This window comes from Aethalodelphis obliquidens, unplaced genomic scaffold (assembly GCF_003676395.1).
Source record: "Aethalodelphis obliquidens isolate GAN/ISIS:26980383/991018 unplaced genomic scaffold, ASM367639v1 scaffold20, whole genome shotgun sequence".
In the NCBI taxonomy this organism is placed as follows: Eukaryota; Metazoa; Chordata; class Mammalia; order Artiodactyla; family Delphinidae; genus Aethalodelphis; species Aethalodelphis obliquidens.
The window spans coordinates 15,491,213-15,510,524 of record NW_020837964.1 but is presented as its reverse complement, the minus strand read 5'-3'; the positions used below and the strand labels follow the sequence as shown (position 1 = coordinate 15,510,524).

The 19,312-nt window shown below is 42.0% G+C and overlaps 1 protein-coding gene and 2 long non-coding RNA genes across 5 annotated transcripts in view; 1 reads left to right on the top strand and 2 right to left on the bottom strand.

Moving 5' to 3' along the window:
• Nucleotides 1-6,750, top strand: part of ZFHX3 (zinc finger homeobox 3) — a 242,655-nt gene extending 235,905 nt beyond the window's left edge. For all 3 annotated transcript variants that reach the window (XM_027119415.1, XM_027119417.1, XM_027119416.1), the window contains exon 10: nt 3,752-6,750. In XM_027119415.1, coding sequence (XP_026975216.1) covers nt 3,752-5,394 — 1,643 coding nt within the window. In that variant the 3' untranslated portion in view covers nt 5,395-6,750. The remainder of the gene's footprint in view (nt 1-3,751) is intronic.
• On the bottom strand, nt 139-3,759 carry LOC113627124 (uncharacterized). Its single transcript, XR_003435438.1, has 3 exons — nt 948-3,759; nt 717-852; nt 139-227 (listed from the first exon to the last, which is right to left on the bottom strand). It is a non-coding gene; the product is annotated as an uncharacterized LOC113627124 (long non-coding RNA).
• LOC113627126 (uncharacterized) lies at nt 4,771-15,295 on the bottom strand. The gene is made up of 4 exons (XR_003435442.1): nt 15,153-15,295; nt 7,435-7,596; nt 5,208-5,395; nt 4,771-4,889 (listed from the first exon to the last, which is right to left on the bottom strand). It is a non-coding gene; the product is annotated as an uncharacterized LOC113627126 (long non-coding RNA).
• Between the last annotated feature and the right edge of the window lie 4,017 nt (nt 15,296-19,312).

The window sequence follows — 19,312 nt, the reverse complement described above, 5'->3', positions numbered from 1 at the left end:
ACACGACTCTTTGACTTGCCTGTTCAAGGATGGGGATCTTGTGGTTGGAACAGTCTCCTGAAACCATTCTCGTGCCTGGTGTTCAGTACCACCACCAGGGTGTGTGTGATAGGCGTCAACTTCAGGGTTCTGGCGTACTAGATCCTGGGGTATTTTCAAGACAGCAGTTTCCATTATAGACCCTTCCATTCAGTCCTTGTGGGGAAATGCAGATCCCATCTCGATATCTGTTGAAAATATAAAACATTTGGTTCAAGAGAATTTAAATCAACTCTTTGCCTTCCCCTGTAGTCCCACCTCCTTTTTCAGAGACGTGCTCTGGCAGGAGATGCTACCAGGAAGATGCTCTCATATGGTACAGCCTTACTCCTGGGGTTCTCTTCGAGTCAGAAATAGAGTGTTATGTTAGTGTTTTTTGTTGGTTGGTTGGTTTTTGGCTGCACCACGGGGCACGTGGGATTTTAGTCCTCCGACCAGGGATCGAACCTGTGCCCCCTGCAGTGGAAGCACGGAGTCTTAACCACTGGACCGTCAGGGAAGTCCCTGGTTTCTAAATAGACTGCCTTTGTACTGGAATGCAGTGACCAGGAACTCGTATTGGGCACTGTGGTTCTGAATTATGACATGTTTTAGTCCTTTAGACAGACAAAAATGTTAATGGTAACACCCCTTCGTTTTCTTCTGCCCATTTCCCTTTCTAATTCAGAGTCACGTACTTGGTAGTTATTTTTCCACTTCGTAGGGAGTGCCGCAGTTCTTTCTGTGTACCTCTCTTGTTCCTCCTCCTCTGCCCTCACCCGTCTTCTCTGAATCCAGCTGTCTTCCCTAAATTGGACTTTCACCTCCAGGATCCTGTGAGACGGAGGCACAAGTTAGTGGGTCCCTCCACAGCCTGTGTTGACCAGTACACATTCACCAAAGGAGAGCCCCTCAGAGTGCCTCCTTACCTTCAAAACATGGCCCTCTTCCCGGGGTGGAAGTGGTTCTGCTGCTTCCCAGAGCAGCCCTGGTTTCTGGTTGAATTAAATCCAAGTTTTATAATTTTAGCAGTGTTTTACAGAACGTGAGGGCTACCTCATTCCAGATCCCAGTTTCTTATCCAAAGAGAAGAACAAGAAAAGAAAGCATTAAGATGTAGAAGTCGTTGCTTACATGTGTTGGCAAGTAATGTCACAGAATGATGTTAAAGTCAGCTAGACATAAGCCAAGAAAGAGACTATGGAAAGTGGCTGGGCACTGAACTTCACCTGCAGCCCAGGACCTTGGAAGAGGGGCTTGGGAAAGCCCAACATTTCATAATAATGTGAAAATATTAGAATCAAAATGTCTGATCTATTCCCCTTGTTTTACAGATGAGAAAACTGAGGCCCAGAGAGGTCAAGACCATTCAACAAGCTAGGGTAGGAGCCGGGCTCCCAGTGCTATGTACTCCTTCCACAGCACCCAATACGAGCCAGTCAGTCAACAGGTATATGTTTAGTGCTACTCAGGTTCTGAGCACTTAGAGTGGACTCCAGGTAGGAAGACAGATCAGCTCTTAATCATTCAAAGCAGCCAGGCCCGCCCCAGTTACCACCGTCTGACTGTACCGCAGCTCCCAGGAGCACTGCATCTGGAATTAGGAAAGAAAGAAAGAACGTGTGTTTAATACGCCAGGCCCGATGGTAAGCTCTTTCCATATGAGCTTCCATTTAAACCCTACATCCATCTGTTGTGGAAAGCTGCGGTTCCAAGCAGTCAACTAATAGGCCCGATATCACACGGCAGATGTGTGTCAGCCACAGTCCATACCTCGTCAGTCCGACTCCAGGAGTACGTGACTCAGCCTCAGGGGGATGAAGTGGCCTCTTTGGTTCTGATCTTACAGATAAGAAAACCAAAGCCACGGAATTATTGTGAGAATGTATTGAGCTACTTTATCTCACATGGCTAGTGCAGAGCCTGGTAAATAGCAGAAGTTCAGTACATGTTTCTTAAAATTGAAGCTCTCTTGTGCACTGTCAGTTCAAGGTAGAGGAAGTCAGTTCTTCTCTGGCAGCCTGATGCCAGAGGGATGGGGAGATCAATAGGCGCTTCCTTCTCTGCCCCACTGGTCATTGGGCTCTGCCTACAGCTCCAGCCTAACGCTTGGAGCAAGCCTGTTGCCTAGAAATAGACAAAGCCATGTCCCGAGTTGGAATTCATAATCTGCTTTGTGCCACTTTAACCAACAAGCCTTTACTGAGTTTTTCTAAGCCAGACACATCTTCTCCTCTGATTTCAGTCCCGTAAGTACATTCAGGAAATTGGATGACTTAATTTCAGTGGTCCCTTTCTGCCATTTTGGAAGAGTCAATTAATGATATTATGTGATGCTGAGGGAGGCATCCTCCTTGGCCATCCAAAAGTTAATGCCTGTTTTTGCTGGGACTGGCAACTTGAGGCAACCTTGCTCTCTTCACCCGAAATCTGAGTTTTTTTTTTTTTAATGCAGCGTGATAGCCCAGGGAATACTGCACCACTGGAGCTAGAAATCAACATTGTCTTCACCTGGCTTGGGCTTCAGAGTGTTTTTTCTCATGAAGACAGTGACTTGTTTGGAACCCCACCCCAGCTTTCTTGCTGAAGGTGGTCCAGATAAAGTAGTACATTTTGGTGTCCTCTGAAGAGGAGGGACGCATACCGTCTAGTGTCTTGGATGTGGTCAGTGCTGTCCTTCACCGCCACCTTGCTAGTCTTCATGAACCAGCAGCAGCCCTCCATCACCCTGAAACAAAAGATTTAACCCAGGAGATATGGGTCAGGGAGGAGGTCAGGCTCTGGGGCTGGGTGAAGGCTTTACAGGTAGTGGTAGATTAGGCCTGAGTGTGATTGAGGATGGGGCTGTGTCCTGCGTGCGCCTGGTGACGTGGTCTGCCACCCGTAAGCAGTGGTGCCTGGGGTAGGTTGTGATGTCTTAGGAATTGCTGGTGCCAGCACTTTGACATTGCTCTTCTCCTCTTCCTATGGCTGCTTTCTCAAGCATCTGCAGTCCTAATCCTCCCGTATGTCATTCAGATAGGGGCAGGAGAAGAAAATGCTCATTTTTCCGGTGGACTACAGAATCCTATTCCTAGGTGGTTACATTTTTCAGCAGATTTGTTAAAGCAGATCAGCTGAGCCAAAGCAGTGCCACTGTTTACCTTGAGTGGATTGTTTCCATTTCTTCCCATTGCTCCTCCTCTCTGTGCCCTCCTAAACACATCCATTCACCTGCAGCAGTGGAGGTCAGAGAGGCACATGTGTAGAGCCTGTTGTGTTTGTTCAGGTGGTCTTGGTGTCTGGCCGGGTTTCTTGCTTTTGCTGTCTTCCGCAGACAGCTTCTGGTGGGGCCTCTTGACTGTACTATTTCTGTGGGGCTTTTGATGAAGGCCATCGGTTCCGATGGGTCCCGGCTGGCAGCAGCTTGTCTGGGGGCCTCCAGACTAATTGCCTTGGGCAGAGTTGGGAGCGCAGCAGAGAAAACATGACCGAGTGGGATGGGTGTGGCACGCTGGGCAGGAAGGTGTTGGAAGTTGTTTACCTGGTATGGGAGCTGACCCAGGGCTGGGTCCGGATTAGAATACAGGCTATCCAACCTGGGCCTGGCGGGAAAGCCGTTGGATCAACAGGATCCTCCAAGTTCAAACCTTGAGCTCTTAGACCCTGTGCCAGTGACACAGGTGAAACATCTTTAGCACTAGCCTCAGCACCCCAGACTGACACGTGATTTCTCTGTCTCCACTCCTTTCAGCTTTAACATCTCCTAAACCGAACTTGATGGGTCTGCCCAGCACAACAGTTCCTTCCCCCGGCCTCCCCACGTCTGGATTACCAAATAAACCACCCTCAGCGTCGCTGAGCTCCCCCACGCCAGCACAGGCCCCCGCGGCGACGGCCCCTCTGCCAAGTCCCCAACCGCAGCCGCCGCAGGCGCAGCCGCCGCCGCCGCCAGCAGCCCAGCCGCCACCCGCGCCGCAGCTCCCGCCGCAGCAGCAGCAACAGCAACGCAAGGACAGAGATGGTGAGAAGGGAAAGGAGAAGGAAAAGGCACACAAAGGGAAAGGGGAACCCCTGCCCGTCCCCAAGAAGGAGAAAGGAGAGGCCCCCACGGCAGCCGCAGCCACGATCTCAGCACCGCTGCCCGCCATGGAGTATGCAGTGGACCCTGCGCAGCTGCAGGCCCTGCAGGCAGCCTTGACTTCGGACCCCACAGCGTTGCTCACGAGCCAGTTCCTCCCTTACTTTGTGCCAGGCTTCTCTCCTTATTACGCCCCCCAGATCCCCGGCGCCCTGCAGAGCGGGTACCTGCAGCCTATGTACGGCATGGAAGGCCTGTTCCCCTACAGCCCTGCGCTGTCGCAGGCCCTGATGGGGCTGTCCCCGGGCTCCCTGCTGCAGCAGTACCAGCAATACCAGCAGAGTCTGCAGGAGGCCATCCAGCAGCAGCGGCAGCTGCAGCAGCAGCAGCAAAAAGTGCAGCAGCAGCCCAAAGCAAGCCAAACCCCAGTCCCCCAGGGGGCTGCTTCCCCAGACAAAGACCCTGCCAAAGAATCCCCCAGACCAGAAGAGCAGAAAAACGCACCCCGTGAGGTGTCCCCCCTCCTGCCGAAACCCCCCGAAGAGCCAGAAGCAGAAAGCAAAAGTGCGGACTCCCTCTACGACCCCTTCATTGTTCCAAAGGTGCAGTACAAGTTGGTCTGCCGCAAGTGCCAGGCGGGCTTCAGTGACGAGGAGGCGGCGAGGAGCCACCTGAAGTCCCTCTGTTTCTTCGGCCAGTCTGTGGTGAACCTGCAAGAGATGGTGCTTCACGTCCCCACGGGCGGCGGCGGCGGCGGCGGCGGCGGCGGCGGTGGCGGCTCGTACCACTGCCTGGCGTGCGAGAGCGCGCTCTGTGGGGAGGAAGCTCTGAGTCAACATCTCGAGTCGGCCTTGCACAAACACAGAACAATCACGAGAGCAGCAAGAAACGCCAAAGAGCACCCTAGTTTATTACCTCACTCTGCCTGCTTCCCCGATCCTAGCACCGCATCTACCTCGCAGTCTGCCGCTCACTCAAACGACAGCCCCCCTCCCCTGTCGGCCGCCGCCCCCTCCTCGTCCTCCGCTTCCCCCCACGCCTCCAGGAAGTCTTGGCCGCAAGTGGTCTCCCGGGCTTCGGCCGCGAAGCCCCCTTCTTTTCCTCCTCTCTCCTCATCTTCAACGGTTACCTCAAGTTCATGCAGCACCTCAGGGGTTCAGCCCTCGATGCCAACAGACGACTATTCGGAGGAGTCTGACACGGATCTCAGCCAAAAGTCCGACGGACCGGCGAGCCCGGTGGAGGGTCCCAAAGACCCCAGCTGCCCCAAGGACAGTGGTCTGACCAGTGTAGGAACGGACACCTTCAGATTGTAAGCTTTGAAGATGAACAATACAAACAAATGAATTTAAATAAAAAAATTAATAACAAACCAATTTCAAAAATAGACTAACTGCAATTCCAAAGCTTCTAACCAAAAAAAAAAAAAAAAGAAAAAAAAAAAAGGAAAAAAAAAAGGAAGAAAAAGCGTGGGTTGTTTTCCCATATACCTATCTATGCCGGTGATTTTACATTCTTGTCTTTTCTTTTCTAATATTAAAAAGAAAAAAGAAAAAACTTAACCTTGTTACATTGTGTCCTTTTGAAGGTACTATTGGTCTGGGAAGCAAGTCCACAGGGCCTCCCTATGTCTTTGGAGCTTAAACCCCTTGTATATTTGCCCCTTTTCAATAAATGCCCCACGTTGATAGCACAGAGGAGCCCGGCATGCACTGTATGGGAAAGCAGTCCACCTTGTTACAGTTTTAAATTTCTTGCTATCTTAGCATTCAGATACCAATGGCTTGCTAAAAGAAAAAAAGAAATGTAATGTCTTTTTATTCTCAGGTCAATGGCTCACACTTTTTTCTGTTTTCAGAATCATTGTTTTATATATATTATTTTTTGGGGGGGTTTTTTTTTTTTTGGTTTTTGTTTTCGTTCCAGAAAAGATTTTTTGTTTTGTTAATTTAAAAACGGGCAGAAAGTATTTGAGAAAAACAATGTGAACTGCTTTAGCTTTCTGGGGATTTTAAGAATAGCTTTTCTGCTGAAGCCAATTTCAAGGGGAAAAGTTAAGCACTCCCACTTTCAGAAAAAAAAAAAAAAAAACAAACCCACACACAGAGTGTTGAGGACTTGTAGCTTAAAAAAATAAGTTTTAAAAACTGACTTTCTGTATTTATGATAGATATGACCATTTTTGGTGTTGAGTAGATTGTTGCATTGGAAATGAACTGAAGCAGTATGGTAGATTTAAAAGGAAAAAAAAACCCTTTTGTGTACATTTAGCTTTTTGTATGGTCCAGCTGACAGCTCCTCACTTGATGTTGTCTTGTTCATTCCTAGCAGATAGATTGCAATCCGTTGATTCACCTAAGCTTTTCTCCCCTTTGTCCCTTAATTCCACTTTCTCTTTCCTCCTCCCACCCTATAATCTCCCACTTAAGGTAGCTGCCTTCGTTTCTTAGAGGGTAGCTGCAGAATTATTTTATAAAACTAAAGAAAGAATTTCAAAGGGTTCTAGGGGTCATTAGGATCCTCACAGATTATTTTTGGTTGGGGAGTTGAAACTTTTTAAAGGCATATAATTCTAGTTACCTATGTCTGTTAGCCTTGTACATTTATTTTTTATTTATCCTTCCTTTGGTTTTTATTTTCACCCTTTTTTTCCCCTCCTTGTTTGGTAGATGCTTCTAATATTCTTTTCCTAAACTAAAGCATTTGTTTCGGTTTGTGTAATTGGGCTGTGTGCTTTTCTTTTCTAAAAAAGTTTTTGGTTAGGGGTTTGGTTTCTGTGTTTTTGTTTTGTTTTCTTTCCTCTCTCAGAAAAAGAAATTTCATGCTTTAAATAAAATCCAAAGACACACCCTTTCACTGCTGAGGCAGAAAAAAGGGAAAGGGTTCTTGTTACTTGAGAATTTGTTTCTGATTTAAATAAACAAGACTTAGTTTAATAAAAGAAAGAGTAAAACAGAAGATTCCCAGGTTGTTATGTGCTTCTTCTGCAAGCAGAGAGGCAGCTGTTAAAGACAATTCCATATACCAAAAGACACACTTTTTACTTCAAAGTTTTGTCCTTGTGTTAGGCAGTCTGAGCAGCGAGTGATCCAGAGCGCAGCCAACAAAGAAGCAGATAGCAATGTACGTACAGAGAGCAAAAAAGGAACTGTGTGTGAGGCACTTGTGTTTATGTTAATATCCGTATTCCTGTAACACACAACACAACGCAACATACACCCTTTCTCATCTTAAAAAAGCGGTCTGAACTTTGAAAGGAAACCTTGTGCTGCTATAATGTAGATTTTGGAGACAAATAGATGCTTTGCTGTTTCACCTTCATAGCCAAACATCAACAGAAAAAAATCTCCCCTTACCCCGAAAGTGTGAAATCCTTCTCCCCTTCATTCTCTTCCTTATGTTTCAAAAGGGAACTTTGAAGACTGTGAATGCAGGTTCCATCTGGTCACCTTTCGGGCTTCTTCCCCAGGGCTGAAGCCACTCATCGACTTTGCAAAAAGACTGGAGCATTCCAAGATCTGAAAATGAATTTCTTTTTATTCTCTTTTTCTTTTTTAGCCGGGACTATTTTATTTTTATGAATTTGTTTTTAGTTTAATGAAACAGTAGATCCTGAACTGTTGTATATATTTCTAACTAGGCTGACTGATGCACAGTGCAAATTCCTTTTTTAATTTTTTTTTTTTTTTTAAGTAGAAGTACTAAAGAATACCATCTAACTATTCATACCAGTATCCAGTCATAGCATAAGGTGTCAAAAACAAGTACGCAAAACATTTGCTGTTTTAACAAGCTATTTCTTTTAACAAGAATTCTTGTATTTCTCCCTGTGTTTGAGATGAACATTTTTAAATTTTGAAGTTGTACAGTTTTTTGTTTTCCATTATTTTATCTTGTTTGTAACTCTATGAAATATATATATATATATATTTTTTGCCATTTAACTGTTGTATGTTACTCTGTGTCTGTATCATATAGAAAAAAATTGTTTTTGTTTTTGGTTCTCTATGTGATACCAATTAACAATTTAACACTAGTTTTATCTGTCAAATTCTGCTAGGTCTTTTCTGAAAACTTTGTTTTTAAAAATGGTAACTGTTTGGTAATAGTGCAATTTCTATCCCTTTCCCTCCCCCCCTCAACTTTAAGTTCATTTCCTTGTAATTTTGCCACCCCTCCCCAAAGTGTTTTCTTTTTCCTTTCTTTTCTTTTCTTTTTTTTTTGAGCTACCATGCCATCCTCCCTCTGTGAGGCAGAGTGACTGTCAGTGTTTTTGTTACGCCATGCCTCGACCTGTGGGTGTGTTCGGCAATAGCAAGGTGGTTGGGTAGACTGACTAAGCATGCTTCCACCCACCAGTGTTCCTCAGTGGGGTTATGTGAGTGTTTCAACCTGGAGTGGGTTGCACGCTTAATGCTTTCCTCTACAAGTATACCGCCCACATATACGTTCATTCAAAAAAAAAATTCTTCTCAGCGTTAACCTAGAAGTAGCAAAGCAGTCGGTGATGGTGAAGCTTAGAGGTCAAACATGAGCTAGTTAGATGTCTGTGGGCTGGCATCCACCATGGCTGTGACCAGTATCATTTACAAAGCATGAATTCACGACAACGCTCAACTGTTTAGATCGGTCCCACTCGGAGAATTTACTCCTGTCTGCTGCATAGTCCGTAGCTGAATAGGCTATCTCAAATTACTTTTTGAATTAGTTCTTCACCTCCATTGATACTTCTTGTTTTTGGTTGGTTGTTTTTTTTCTGAATCTCCACAGTGTGGGTTGGTGCCAGACACCAATCAGTCATAGCACCAAATGGGCCCACAGAATGGGAGTTATTTCCTCCATCCTCCAAAAAGAAACTTAAGAAGGAAACACATACACACACCTACACATGCGTGCGCACGCGCGCACACACACACACGGAAAAGTTTAGGAAGTTCTATTTTTAATTAAAAGCTATTTAAAGAGATGAATGTGGCCAAAGTTTTACACAATTGAAAATAAGGTAACACAGCACGTGTTTAAACCTGAGTTTATCAGGCATGGCAGGAAGTTGCAGGAGAGAGAGGCAGAGACCCAAGCCAGTGCACTTGATGTTCATGGACATATATTTTTTTTTAAATAATAAATTAAATTAAAACATTTTAAATAGAAGCATAAATTGAGTTGGTTGTTTGTTGGCGCTGAGATACTGCCCACTGTGAAACAAAGCTTTGACTAGTTTTTTTGTTTGTTTGTTTACTTTCTTCGGAGGGGAGGGGGGCAAGTTTGGGTAGGAAAGAAAGCATACATGAACGTGACCCTGAGGTGAAGAGGTATATGAACAGCCTTTGCAGTGTACAAAAAAACAAAAAAAACAAAAAAAAAAAAAACAAAAAAAAAATAGAGCAAGTGAAACCAAAAATGATGTTCTTGGTGTTTTTCTATAATGTAGTCTTGTTAGCTTTTTTGTTACTGTAACAATGCTGATCTCGAACTGTACCAAAATACATGGAGACTAACAGAACCACATGGAACTTTCAAACTGAAAAAATTTGTCACAAAAACTTTGTTGTCATAGTTAAGTTGATTGTAGATGGTAATTGAATATACTCCTTTGAAAATATTTCATCAAGTATGTTTCCTGCTCATTGTGATACATTAAAAAAAATATGAGCAAATTTCTTGTCTCTGTCACCAGAGTTTGTGTGTGCATGTGTGAGAAAGAGGTTGATGGCTGGCAGGGTGTAAGTCTGAACAGTATCCTGAGGTTGTGTGGCCAGGGACACTTACTCTGAGGTACACAAGCTCTTTGGTAATTCTAAGTGTCCTTGTATCTCCTGGTACTCATGAAAGTGCAGGAAGTTTTGGTGATGGTGCTGACTAGCTTATTTGAGAAGGGTAAGCCTGACAGCTTGGATGATGTTTGGCCCCAAAGAGCCCTAATAGCATTTCTACTTTTAATTCAGATGTTTATATGAGAATTTTAGATACCTGGGACAACCACAAGCAAGGAAGTTTTGCTGATGATGAGGAAAGAGGTAAGTTTAACTTCTCTGAAATGGGAATTAGATCCAGTGTTTATGACCGAAGGATATGAAAGGTGAGTTGAATTAAATGGATGATTGACTACATCTCCCTTTCCTACCAAAGGATTTTTTAAACCCCTGTTAGAGCAGAATTTGAGATAAGAACAGTCTTCAAAACAGTAATAGCATTAGTAATTCCTATATACAAGAGGACTTGGTCCTCTTACCAAAAACCCTCCCTTACAGCAGAAAATGCATGACATTCATTAATAGTACATTCAAGATCAGGCCCAAAGGCCTTCCATTCATCTCTAATTTATAGCCAAAGCCCATAAATAATTTACACAACTCTAGCAGTAGGCCTGGATGGCACTGCAAGCTAGCTGTGTTCTTGCAAGGTCTGCAGCATCTGCCCTCAGCCAACAGGGGTCTTTTCTACCCCAGAGGTTGAGCTCTGAAACCCTCTTCTATTGGCTTAGACAGCCATTGTCCACCAAGTCTTTTTTCTTAGTTCCTGCAGCAGGCATTCAAGAAGCAGCAGTGACCCTATTAACTCAACATTTCAAAGAATTCTACAACTGGTACAGGCATTACTAGAGCTCAGAAAGGAAAAGTTGGTTCCCTCACTGGTAGCTGGAACCTCTATGCCAAACAAGTAGTATCACTGTCCCTAATAAAACCCTGCTCTTTCCCCAGGCATTGCACCTTTCTTTTGGGTGTTCCTGCAGAAGCAGATGGCTTCTACCTCAATGTGTTTTCTTGGCACACACTTATGTCACTGATCTTTCTTCTGACCCCATGAAAAGGTACAGTATAAAACTTGTTCAGACCCAAAGCCACATCTGCCTTTCTAGGCTATAATTATTTTAGGGTCTGGCAGGATCACACCGAAATGTTTTAAATGGAACTAGTTTTGCAGCAAGGTTTTGCTGCTTCAGCTCTTTGGAAGAAGGTGACTACAATTCAAATTCTTCTTAAGATAAATTTTTAACAAGAAAATAAGCACCTAAATTACATCGAGAGAGGGCTGGGTAAGGGACTCTTTCTGTTACTGAAAAAGCTTTATACTAAAGGGAAAAGAACTCTTCCAGTCTGGCTTCAATATCATGTTCATGTGGCTATTAGTCTCCTTGGAATTAATAGTTCCCCCCCCGCCCGCCGGAAAATGTGAAACGGCAGCATCTTAGTACGGCTGGCTGATATGTGTTAGTAGGGTAGCTGTTTCTAATTTTGATTTAAAGAAATGTCTGGAGTGCCTAGCCCCTGTTATAGACTAATGACCTTACAAATCTCACTTTTAACAAGTTTTGACTTTAAATAACAAGAGCACAAGCAGTTTAAGAGTCAAGCTGAAGGATGAGAAGTTTGCACCTGCTGCTCTGCAGCCTTAATTACAGGAGGACAGATGTGCTTGCTCAGTCTCTGTACATTTCTGCTGGGGGTGGACCAGCCAAGGCTCTGGCAAAACTTGCAAAATTAGTGCTCTCAGGGCCATTAAAATAGACAAAGCTTTCCATTACCTTTATTTCACAGCAAAGATGGTGGGTATTTCCCTTCCTCCTTCCCTTCCCTCCTCCCTCCTTTCCTTCCTTCCTTCCTTCCTTCTTCCCTTCTTCCTTTTTTTCCTCTCCTCCTTCCCTCTTTCATTCTTTTCTTAACTAGGGGCATATATTTTTTAAATGTCTTTTATCATTTAGCTTAGATTCCTCTCAAGCTATCTTCTCGAGTTTTTAAATTCCAGATGAAAAATAAATTTGTTCTTTATCCTTTATGATTGCTTCATTTCTTATCTATATGGGCCAAAGAGACTGTTTAATCCAATTTAGGGATCCCTTATTAATATAAGAATGCAAGCTTTCAGATGAACTGTTTTACTCTTGGGGCAAGATCCCTTGGCCTGAGAAATGAGTGCTAAGAAACAACAAAGAGTAGCAAGTGACAAAGGCATCAGTAGACATTCTCTGCTTCCGTAACACCAAAAGCTGCTTTGGACACTCACTCTGCCTTGCCTTCCTATGCTCAATACACTGCTCTTTCCAAAAGCCCCCTTACACATTGCTGCTGTCTTTTAGACCCCCTCTGTAATGCTTTCTATTGGCTTGACACTTAAAATATTTTGTGAAGTTTTGTAAAATTACTTCTTGCTGCTCAAAATGATCTATAAAGTAGGCAGAGTAGGTGACATTGATCCCAGCTGGTCAGGAGAGTGAGGTAATGAGTGAGGGGGGAGAAGGCACTGACCGTGCATTCAGCCTCTGTCCAGTGTTCCTTCTCCCCACACAGCATTAGGAGAGTGGTCAAGAGAGCGGGCTCGAGTCAGACTGACGGGGCTCCACCACTGTAACATGGATTGCATTATTACTCCCACTGTAACATGAGGATAAGGGTACCTGCTTCACAGGTTTCTTTTAAAGATTAAATAAGTTAATATCTGTAAAATGTTTCAAACATTTCCTGGTACATACTGAGTACTGAATATCTATTGCTCCTATTATTGTCAGTATTAACTCTCCACTTCTTTGCTGTAGGTCTCTTGGAATCGCAGCTTTTTTTGTTGTTTTAAAATTAATTAATTAATTAATTTTTGGCTGCATTGGGTCTCCGTTGCTGCGCGTGGGCTTTCTCTAGTTGCGGTGAGCGGGGGCTACTCTTCATTGTGTGCAGGCTTCTCATTGCAGTGGGTTCTCTTGTTATGAAGCATGGGCTCTAGGCACACGGGCTTCAGTAGTCGTGGCACGTGGGCTCAGTAGTTGTGGCTTAGGGGCTCTAGAGTGCAGGCTCAGTAGTTGTGGCGCATGGGCTTAGTTGCTCTGCAGCATGTGGGAACTTCCTGGACCAGGGCTCGAACCCGTGTCCCCTGCATTGGCAGGTGGATTCTTAACCACTGCACCACCAGGGAAGTCCTGGAATCACAGCTTTCTAACCCTTGCTTTACTTCACAGAGGGTTTGGGGACTTACATAAGTTATATAAGTCAGTCCCATCAAGCCTTTGCCATAAGTTTATAGCTGATGTTTCCCTGTCTGTACATATCTCAGAGGCTGTAGAGATTTTTCAGGGTGTTTCTGCTCATGAGTTGTACAGGAGGACTGTACTGAATCTGTGCTTCAGTCTTCCCACGTCCAACTTCTAGTGATTAATTTGGTCAGAGAAAAGGATGGCTTATAGTTTGCTTTTGTTTGCAAGAATAGACATTCCTGCCTCACCATGCCTTGGCGGGTGAGCACTTAAATGTCTGGGTTTACATAATAGAGTAAATGGAGTAGGTTGTGACAATCTGCTCACTGCCATTGCCTGTTTTGAGGTGGTTTGAATACACAGGTTGGGAGCAGCAGTATCTAAAATGAGACTGTGAGAGTGAATGAATTGTATGTGAAACAAAATTGAAAGAGGAAATCACCAAAGGAATGCAGCAAGAGGATCGTTTTACCCCAAAACATGGGAAGAGCTTTTAAAAATACTATTGTTCTAGTAACCTGCAAAATAAACATCAGGAAGAGGCATGGGAACAACTGAGTAAAAACTACATTAGCCCAGAGAAAAGGCTTGAGTATAGCCTCTGCATATATGAACTCATCAGTGACACAGGCTTTAGGAAGCTATGGCTCTGTGAACTTTCTCCATTTTTAATCAGAAACGGTGATGGTACTGTAAATAAGATTGCTGATACTGGTATGAGAGGGCTGGTAAAGGCTATGCAGTATGACTGGTGAGTCATTTTTCCTTTTCTCTGAGGATAATAACATATAAATGAAGCTTTGGCATATTGCCTGTAGATAGGATATTATCATACAGTACCTGCCTTTGATTTCTTTGTTATATGGTTCTAAGTTTGATGTTGTTTGAATACTTTTCAAAGTCTGATTTGCATTCAGCTGAACTTGTTTCTTTTAGTAGTGTAAAGATGTTGCTCCACTGTTGTCTCATTCGAATTGTTTCTAATAAGAAGTCTGCTGCCATCCTTATTTTTTAATGTACTTTTTTCCTCTTTTAAGATTTTTTCTCTCTATCACTAGTTTTATCGCATCATGTTATGATGTGCCTTGGTGTAGTTTCATTTATGTTTCTTGTGTTTGGGATTTGTGGAGCTTCATGGATCTGTGAGGTACTACTTTTTGTCAAAATCGGAAATTCTTCAACCATTATTTCTTCAAATCTTTTTTTTTTTTTTCTGTCTGCTTCATTCCTTCTCCCCTTCACCTTCAGGGATTCCAATTATATATGTATTAGATCATTTTAAGTTAACTCATAGCTTACTGATGCTCTGGTTTGGTGAGGTTTCTTTTTCAGAGGCAGGGCACTCTTTACTCTGTGTGCTTCTTTTTTTTTTTTGGTAGCCCATACAGGGAATGAATGTGTTTCATTTTTGACCTTCCATGTCTCCACTTAATTTTTGAACATATCACATACAGTTAAAATAACTGCTTTACTGTCATCCTCTGCTAATCTATGTAAGTTCTAAGTTGGTTTGATTATTTTCCTCATTATGAATTGTGTTTTCTTGCCTCTTTAAAAGTCTACTAATCTTTGATTGGATACCAGTTATTGTGAATTTTACCTTGTTGAGAGCTGGATATTTTTGTATTCCTAAAAATTTCCAGTTTATTCTGGGATGTGCTTAAGCTACTTAAAAACTGTTTGACCCCTTCATATCTTATTTTTAAGTTTTGTTGGGCAGGACCAGCACACTAACCAAGAGCCAATTATTCCCCATTACTGAAGAACAAAACTTCTGAGAACTCTACTCAAATGTTCCATGAACTTTTTCTGACCCTGTATGTGCATCAGGTGCTGTTCCCTCTTACCTTTTGGGCTGGTTCTTTCTCAGCCTCAAGTAGTTTCCTAACATGCATGCACTGGTCAGCACTTTGCTGAATAATCATGGAGGACCCTGTGAAGATCTCCAGAGGTCTCTCTTCTCTGGTACTCTGTCCTGCAAATTCTAGCTGCCTTGCTTTCCCCAGACTCACCTTTATCTCCTCAGCTCAGGGAGTCTGCTGGATTCCACCTAGGTTCCTCACCCTAAGTTGTAACTTTAAGGCAGTAGGGTGGGATAATCAAAGGGCTTACCTTATTTGGTTCTCATCTCTCAGGGATCACTGTTCTTCACTGTGTAGTGTCCAGTGTCTCAAGAACCATTCTTTAATACATTTTGTCTTGTCTTTTTAGTTGTTTCAGGTGGGAAAGGTACATCTGGTCTCTATTGCTCCATCTCAGCTGAAAGTAGAAGTCAAATATAGTTTTTAGGTATATATGGTAAGAGTCCTGCATACCTTTCTAAGTCGCTACCTATGCTTATGAAATTTCTCAAAAGGTGTGATTAACTTAGGAGCCTGATTTCCCCAACACACTTCCCTGAACATGACGGATGCTGACTCACTCTTAGGATCAAAGTTTGAAACTGCTTCATCCTTTTACTTAATCACAGTGATGAGCAGTGAAAGAAATGTAGGTAAATGCATAATTCTGGCCACTTTTTGCCTTGCCATAATGCCACATAGAGTGGAAAAACCAGTTGTTAGGTTTTGAAGTTGTAAGTCAGCCCATGAAGCAGAGGTATGACTGACAATAAAACACTATTTCAGCTCTTCCCCCTTGATATAAGGGTTATCACTGTTCATAAAGGTAATTCAAGTAAAAAAGAAACACTTTTATTTCAATGACGTCCTTCACGCAGACCATTTTTCAGGCTAACTAAATGTGGCTCAAGGAAATCCAATAACTTGGAAGTGTGGTTCTTACTCTGAGATGAATTCATTGCACTCAAAAGGCTTACCTTATAAGTAACACACAAGAATGCTAAAAATCTGGCCTCAGCAGACACTAGTCATTCGTGTGAAAGTCAACTTATATTTGTTTGTTATGTTTATTATTTTGGTAGAAATTTGATCCTACTTTAAATTGGTAATATAATAATACATCCATGATAAGTGAAAAACTTAAGTGTTAACTCATTACCTGCTTTCAAAATTCTCAAGATTTGTTCCAGGGTACCCTTCCCACTATGCTTATCTGCAGATGATCTGCTCCACTACCACCAGTCTACCTTCCAAACACACCCTGTACTTTTCCCTCTATATTTAAAGCCTTAGCTAATGTCATTCACTAGATGACATCTATCTCATCACATCTGTCCAGTGTCTTTTCTGAAAAGATCAATGAAACTAAAAGCTGGTTCTTTAAGAAGATAAACAAAATTCATAAACCTTTAGCCAGACTCATCAAGAAAAGAAGGGAGAGGACTCAGATCAATAAGGTTAGAATGGAAAAGGAGAAATTACAATGGACACCACAGAAATACACAGGATCATAAGAGACTGCTACAAGCAACCATATGCCAATAAAACAGACAACCTAGAAGAAATGGACAAATTCTTAGAAAGGTACAATCTTCCAAGACTGAACCAGGAAGAAATAGAAAATATGAACAAACCATTCACAAGCACTAAAATTGACACTGTGATTAAAAAACTCCCAACAAACAAAAGGTCCAGGACCAGATGGCTTCACAGGTGAATTCTATCAAACATTTAGAGAAGAGTTAACACCTATCCTTCTGAAACTCTTCCAAAAATTGCAGAGGAAGGAACACTCCCAAACTCACTCTATGAGGCCACCATCACCCTGATAACCAAAACCAAAGATACCACAAAAAAAAAGAAAGAAAATTATAGGCCAATATCACTGATGAACATACACACAAAAATCCTCAACAAGATACTAGCAAACCAAATCCAACAATACATTAAAAGGATCATACACCATGATCAAGTGGGATTTACCCAACGGGCACACGGATTCCTCAATATCTGCAAATCAGTGTGATACACCACGTTAACAAATTGATGAAGAAAAACCACATGATCATCTTAGTAGATGCAGAAAAAGCTTTTGACAAAATTCAACACCAATTTATGATAAAAACTCTCCAGAAAGTGGGTATAGAGGGAATCTACCTCAACATAATAAAGGCCATATATGACAAACCCACAGCTAATATCATACTCAACAGTGAAAAGCTGAAAGCATTTCCTCAAAGATGAGGAACAAGACAGGGATGCACATGCTTGCCACTTTCATTCAACATAGTTTTGGAAGTCCTTGCCATGGCAATCAGAGAAGAAAATGAAATAGAAGGAATCCAAACTGGAAAAGAAGTAAAACTGTCGTTGTTGGCAGATGACATGATACTATACTATATAGAAAATCCTAAAGATGTTACCAGAAACTACTAGAGCTCATCAATGAATTCGGTAAGGTTGCAGGATACAAAATTAATACACAGATATCTCTTGCATTGCTATACACTAACAACAAAAGATCATAAAGACAAATTAAGGAAACAATCCCATTTACCATCACATCAAAAAGAATAAAATACCTAGGAATAAACCCACCTAAGGAGGCAAAAGACCTGTACTCTGAAAACTGTAAGATAAGAAATCGATGACACCAAAAGATGAAGAGATATACCATGTTCTTGAATTGCAAAAATCAATACTGAAAAAATGACTATACTACTCAAGGCAATCTACAGATTCAATGCAATCTTTATTAAATTACCAATGGCATTTTTCACAGAACTAGAACAAAAGAATTTTAAAATTTGTATGGAAACACAAAAGATCTCAAATAGCCAAAGCAATCTTGAGAAAGAAAAATACAGCTGGAGGAATCAGGCTCCCTGACTTCAGACTATACTACAAAGCTACAGTAATCAAGACAGTATGGTACTGGCACAAAAATAGAAATATACATCAATGGAACAGGATAAAAAGCCCAGAAATAAAACCACACACCTATGGTCAATTAATCTATTACAAAGGAGGCCAGAATATACACTGGAGAAAAGACAGTCTCTTCAATAAGTGGTGCTGGCAAAACTGGACAGCTACATGTAAAAGAATGAAACTAGAACATTCTCTAACACCATACACAATAATAAACTCAAAGTGGATTAAAGACCTAAATGTAAATTGGACACTATACAACTCTTAGAGGAAAACATAGGTAGAACACTCTTTGACATAAATCGCAGCAAGATCTTTTCTGACCCACCTCCTAGAGTGATGAAAATAAAACCAAAAATAAAAGGGACCTAATTAAACTTAAAAGATTCTGCACAGTGAAAGAAGCCATAAGCAAACGAGAAGACAAGACACAGAATGCTAGAAAATATTTGCAGATGAAGTGACTGACAAGGGATTTATTTCCAAAATATACAAATAGCTCACACAGCTCTATGTCAAAAAACCAAACAACCTAAACAGAAGATGGGCAGAAGCTCTAAATAGACATTTCTCCAAAGAAGACATACAAATGGCCAAAAAGCACATGAAAAGATGCTCAACATCAGTATCAGAGAAATGCAAATCAAAACTACAAAGAGGTATCACCTCACACCGGTCAGAGTGGCCATGATCAAGAAGTCTACAAACAATAAATGCTGGAGAGGGTGTGGAGAAAAGAGAACCTTCCTGTATTGTTAGTGAGAATGTAAATTGGTACAACCATTATGGAGAACAGTATGGAGGTTCCTTAAAAACCTAAAAATAGAACTACCATATGATCCAGCAATCCCACTCCTGGGCATATATCTGGAGAAAACTATAAGTAGAAATAATATATGCACCTCAATGCTCATTGCAGCATTATTTACAAGAGCCAAGACATGGAAGCAACCTAAATGTCCATCGACAGAGGAATGGATAAAGAAGATGTGATACATATATACAATGGAATATTACTCAGCCATAAAAAAGAATGAAATAATGCCATTTGTAGCAACATGACTGGACCTAGAGATTATCATGCTAAGTAAGTCACACAGAGAAAGAAAAATATCATATGACATCACTCGTATGTGGAATCTAATTTTTAAAAACGATACAAATGAACTTATTTACAAAACAGAAACAGACTTTCAGATATCTAAAACAAAATTACCAAAGGGGAAATGTGGGGGGAGGGTAAAATCAGGAGTTTGGGATTAACACACACACACTACTATATATAAGACAGATAATCAACAAGGACTTACTGTATATCACAGGGAACCCTACTCAATATTCTGTGATAACCTATATGAGAAAAGAATCTGAAAAAGAATGTGTATATGTATAACTGAGTCACTTTGCCTTACACCTGAAACTAACACAACACTGTAAATCAAGTATACTCCAATAAAATTTTTTTAAAAATTGGTGCAGCCACTATGGAAAACAGTATAG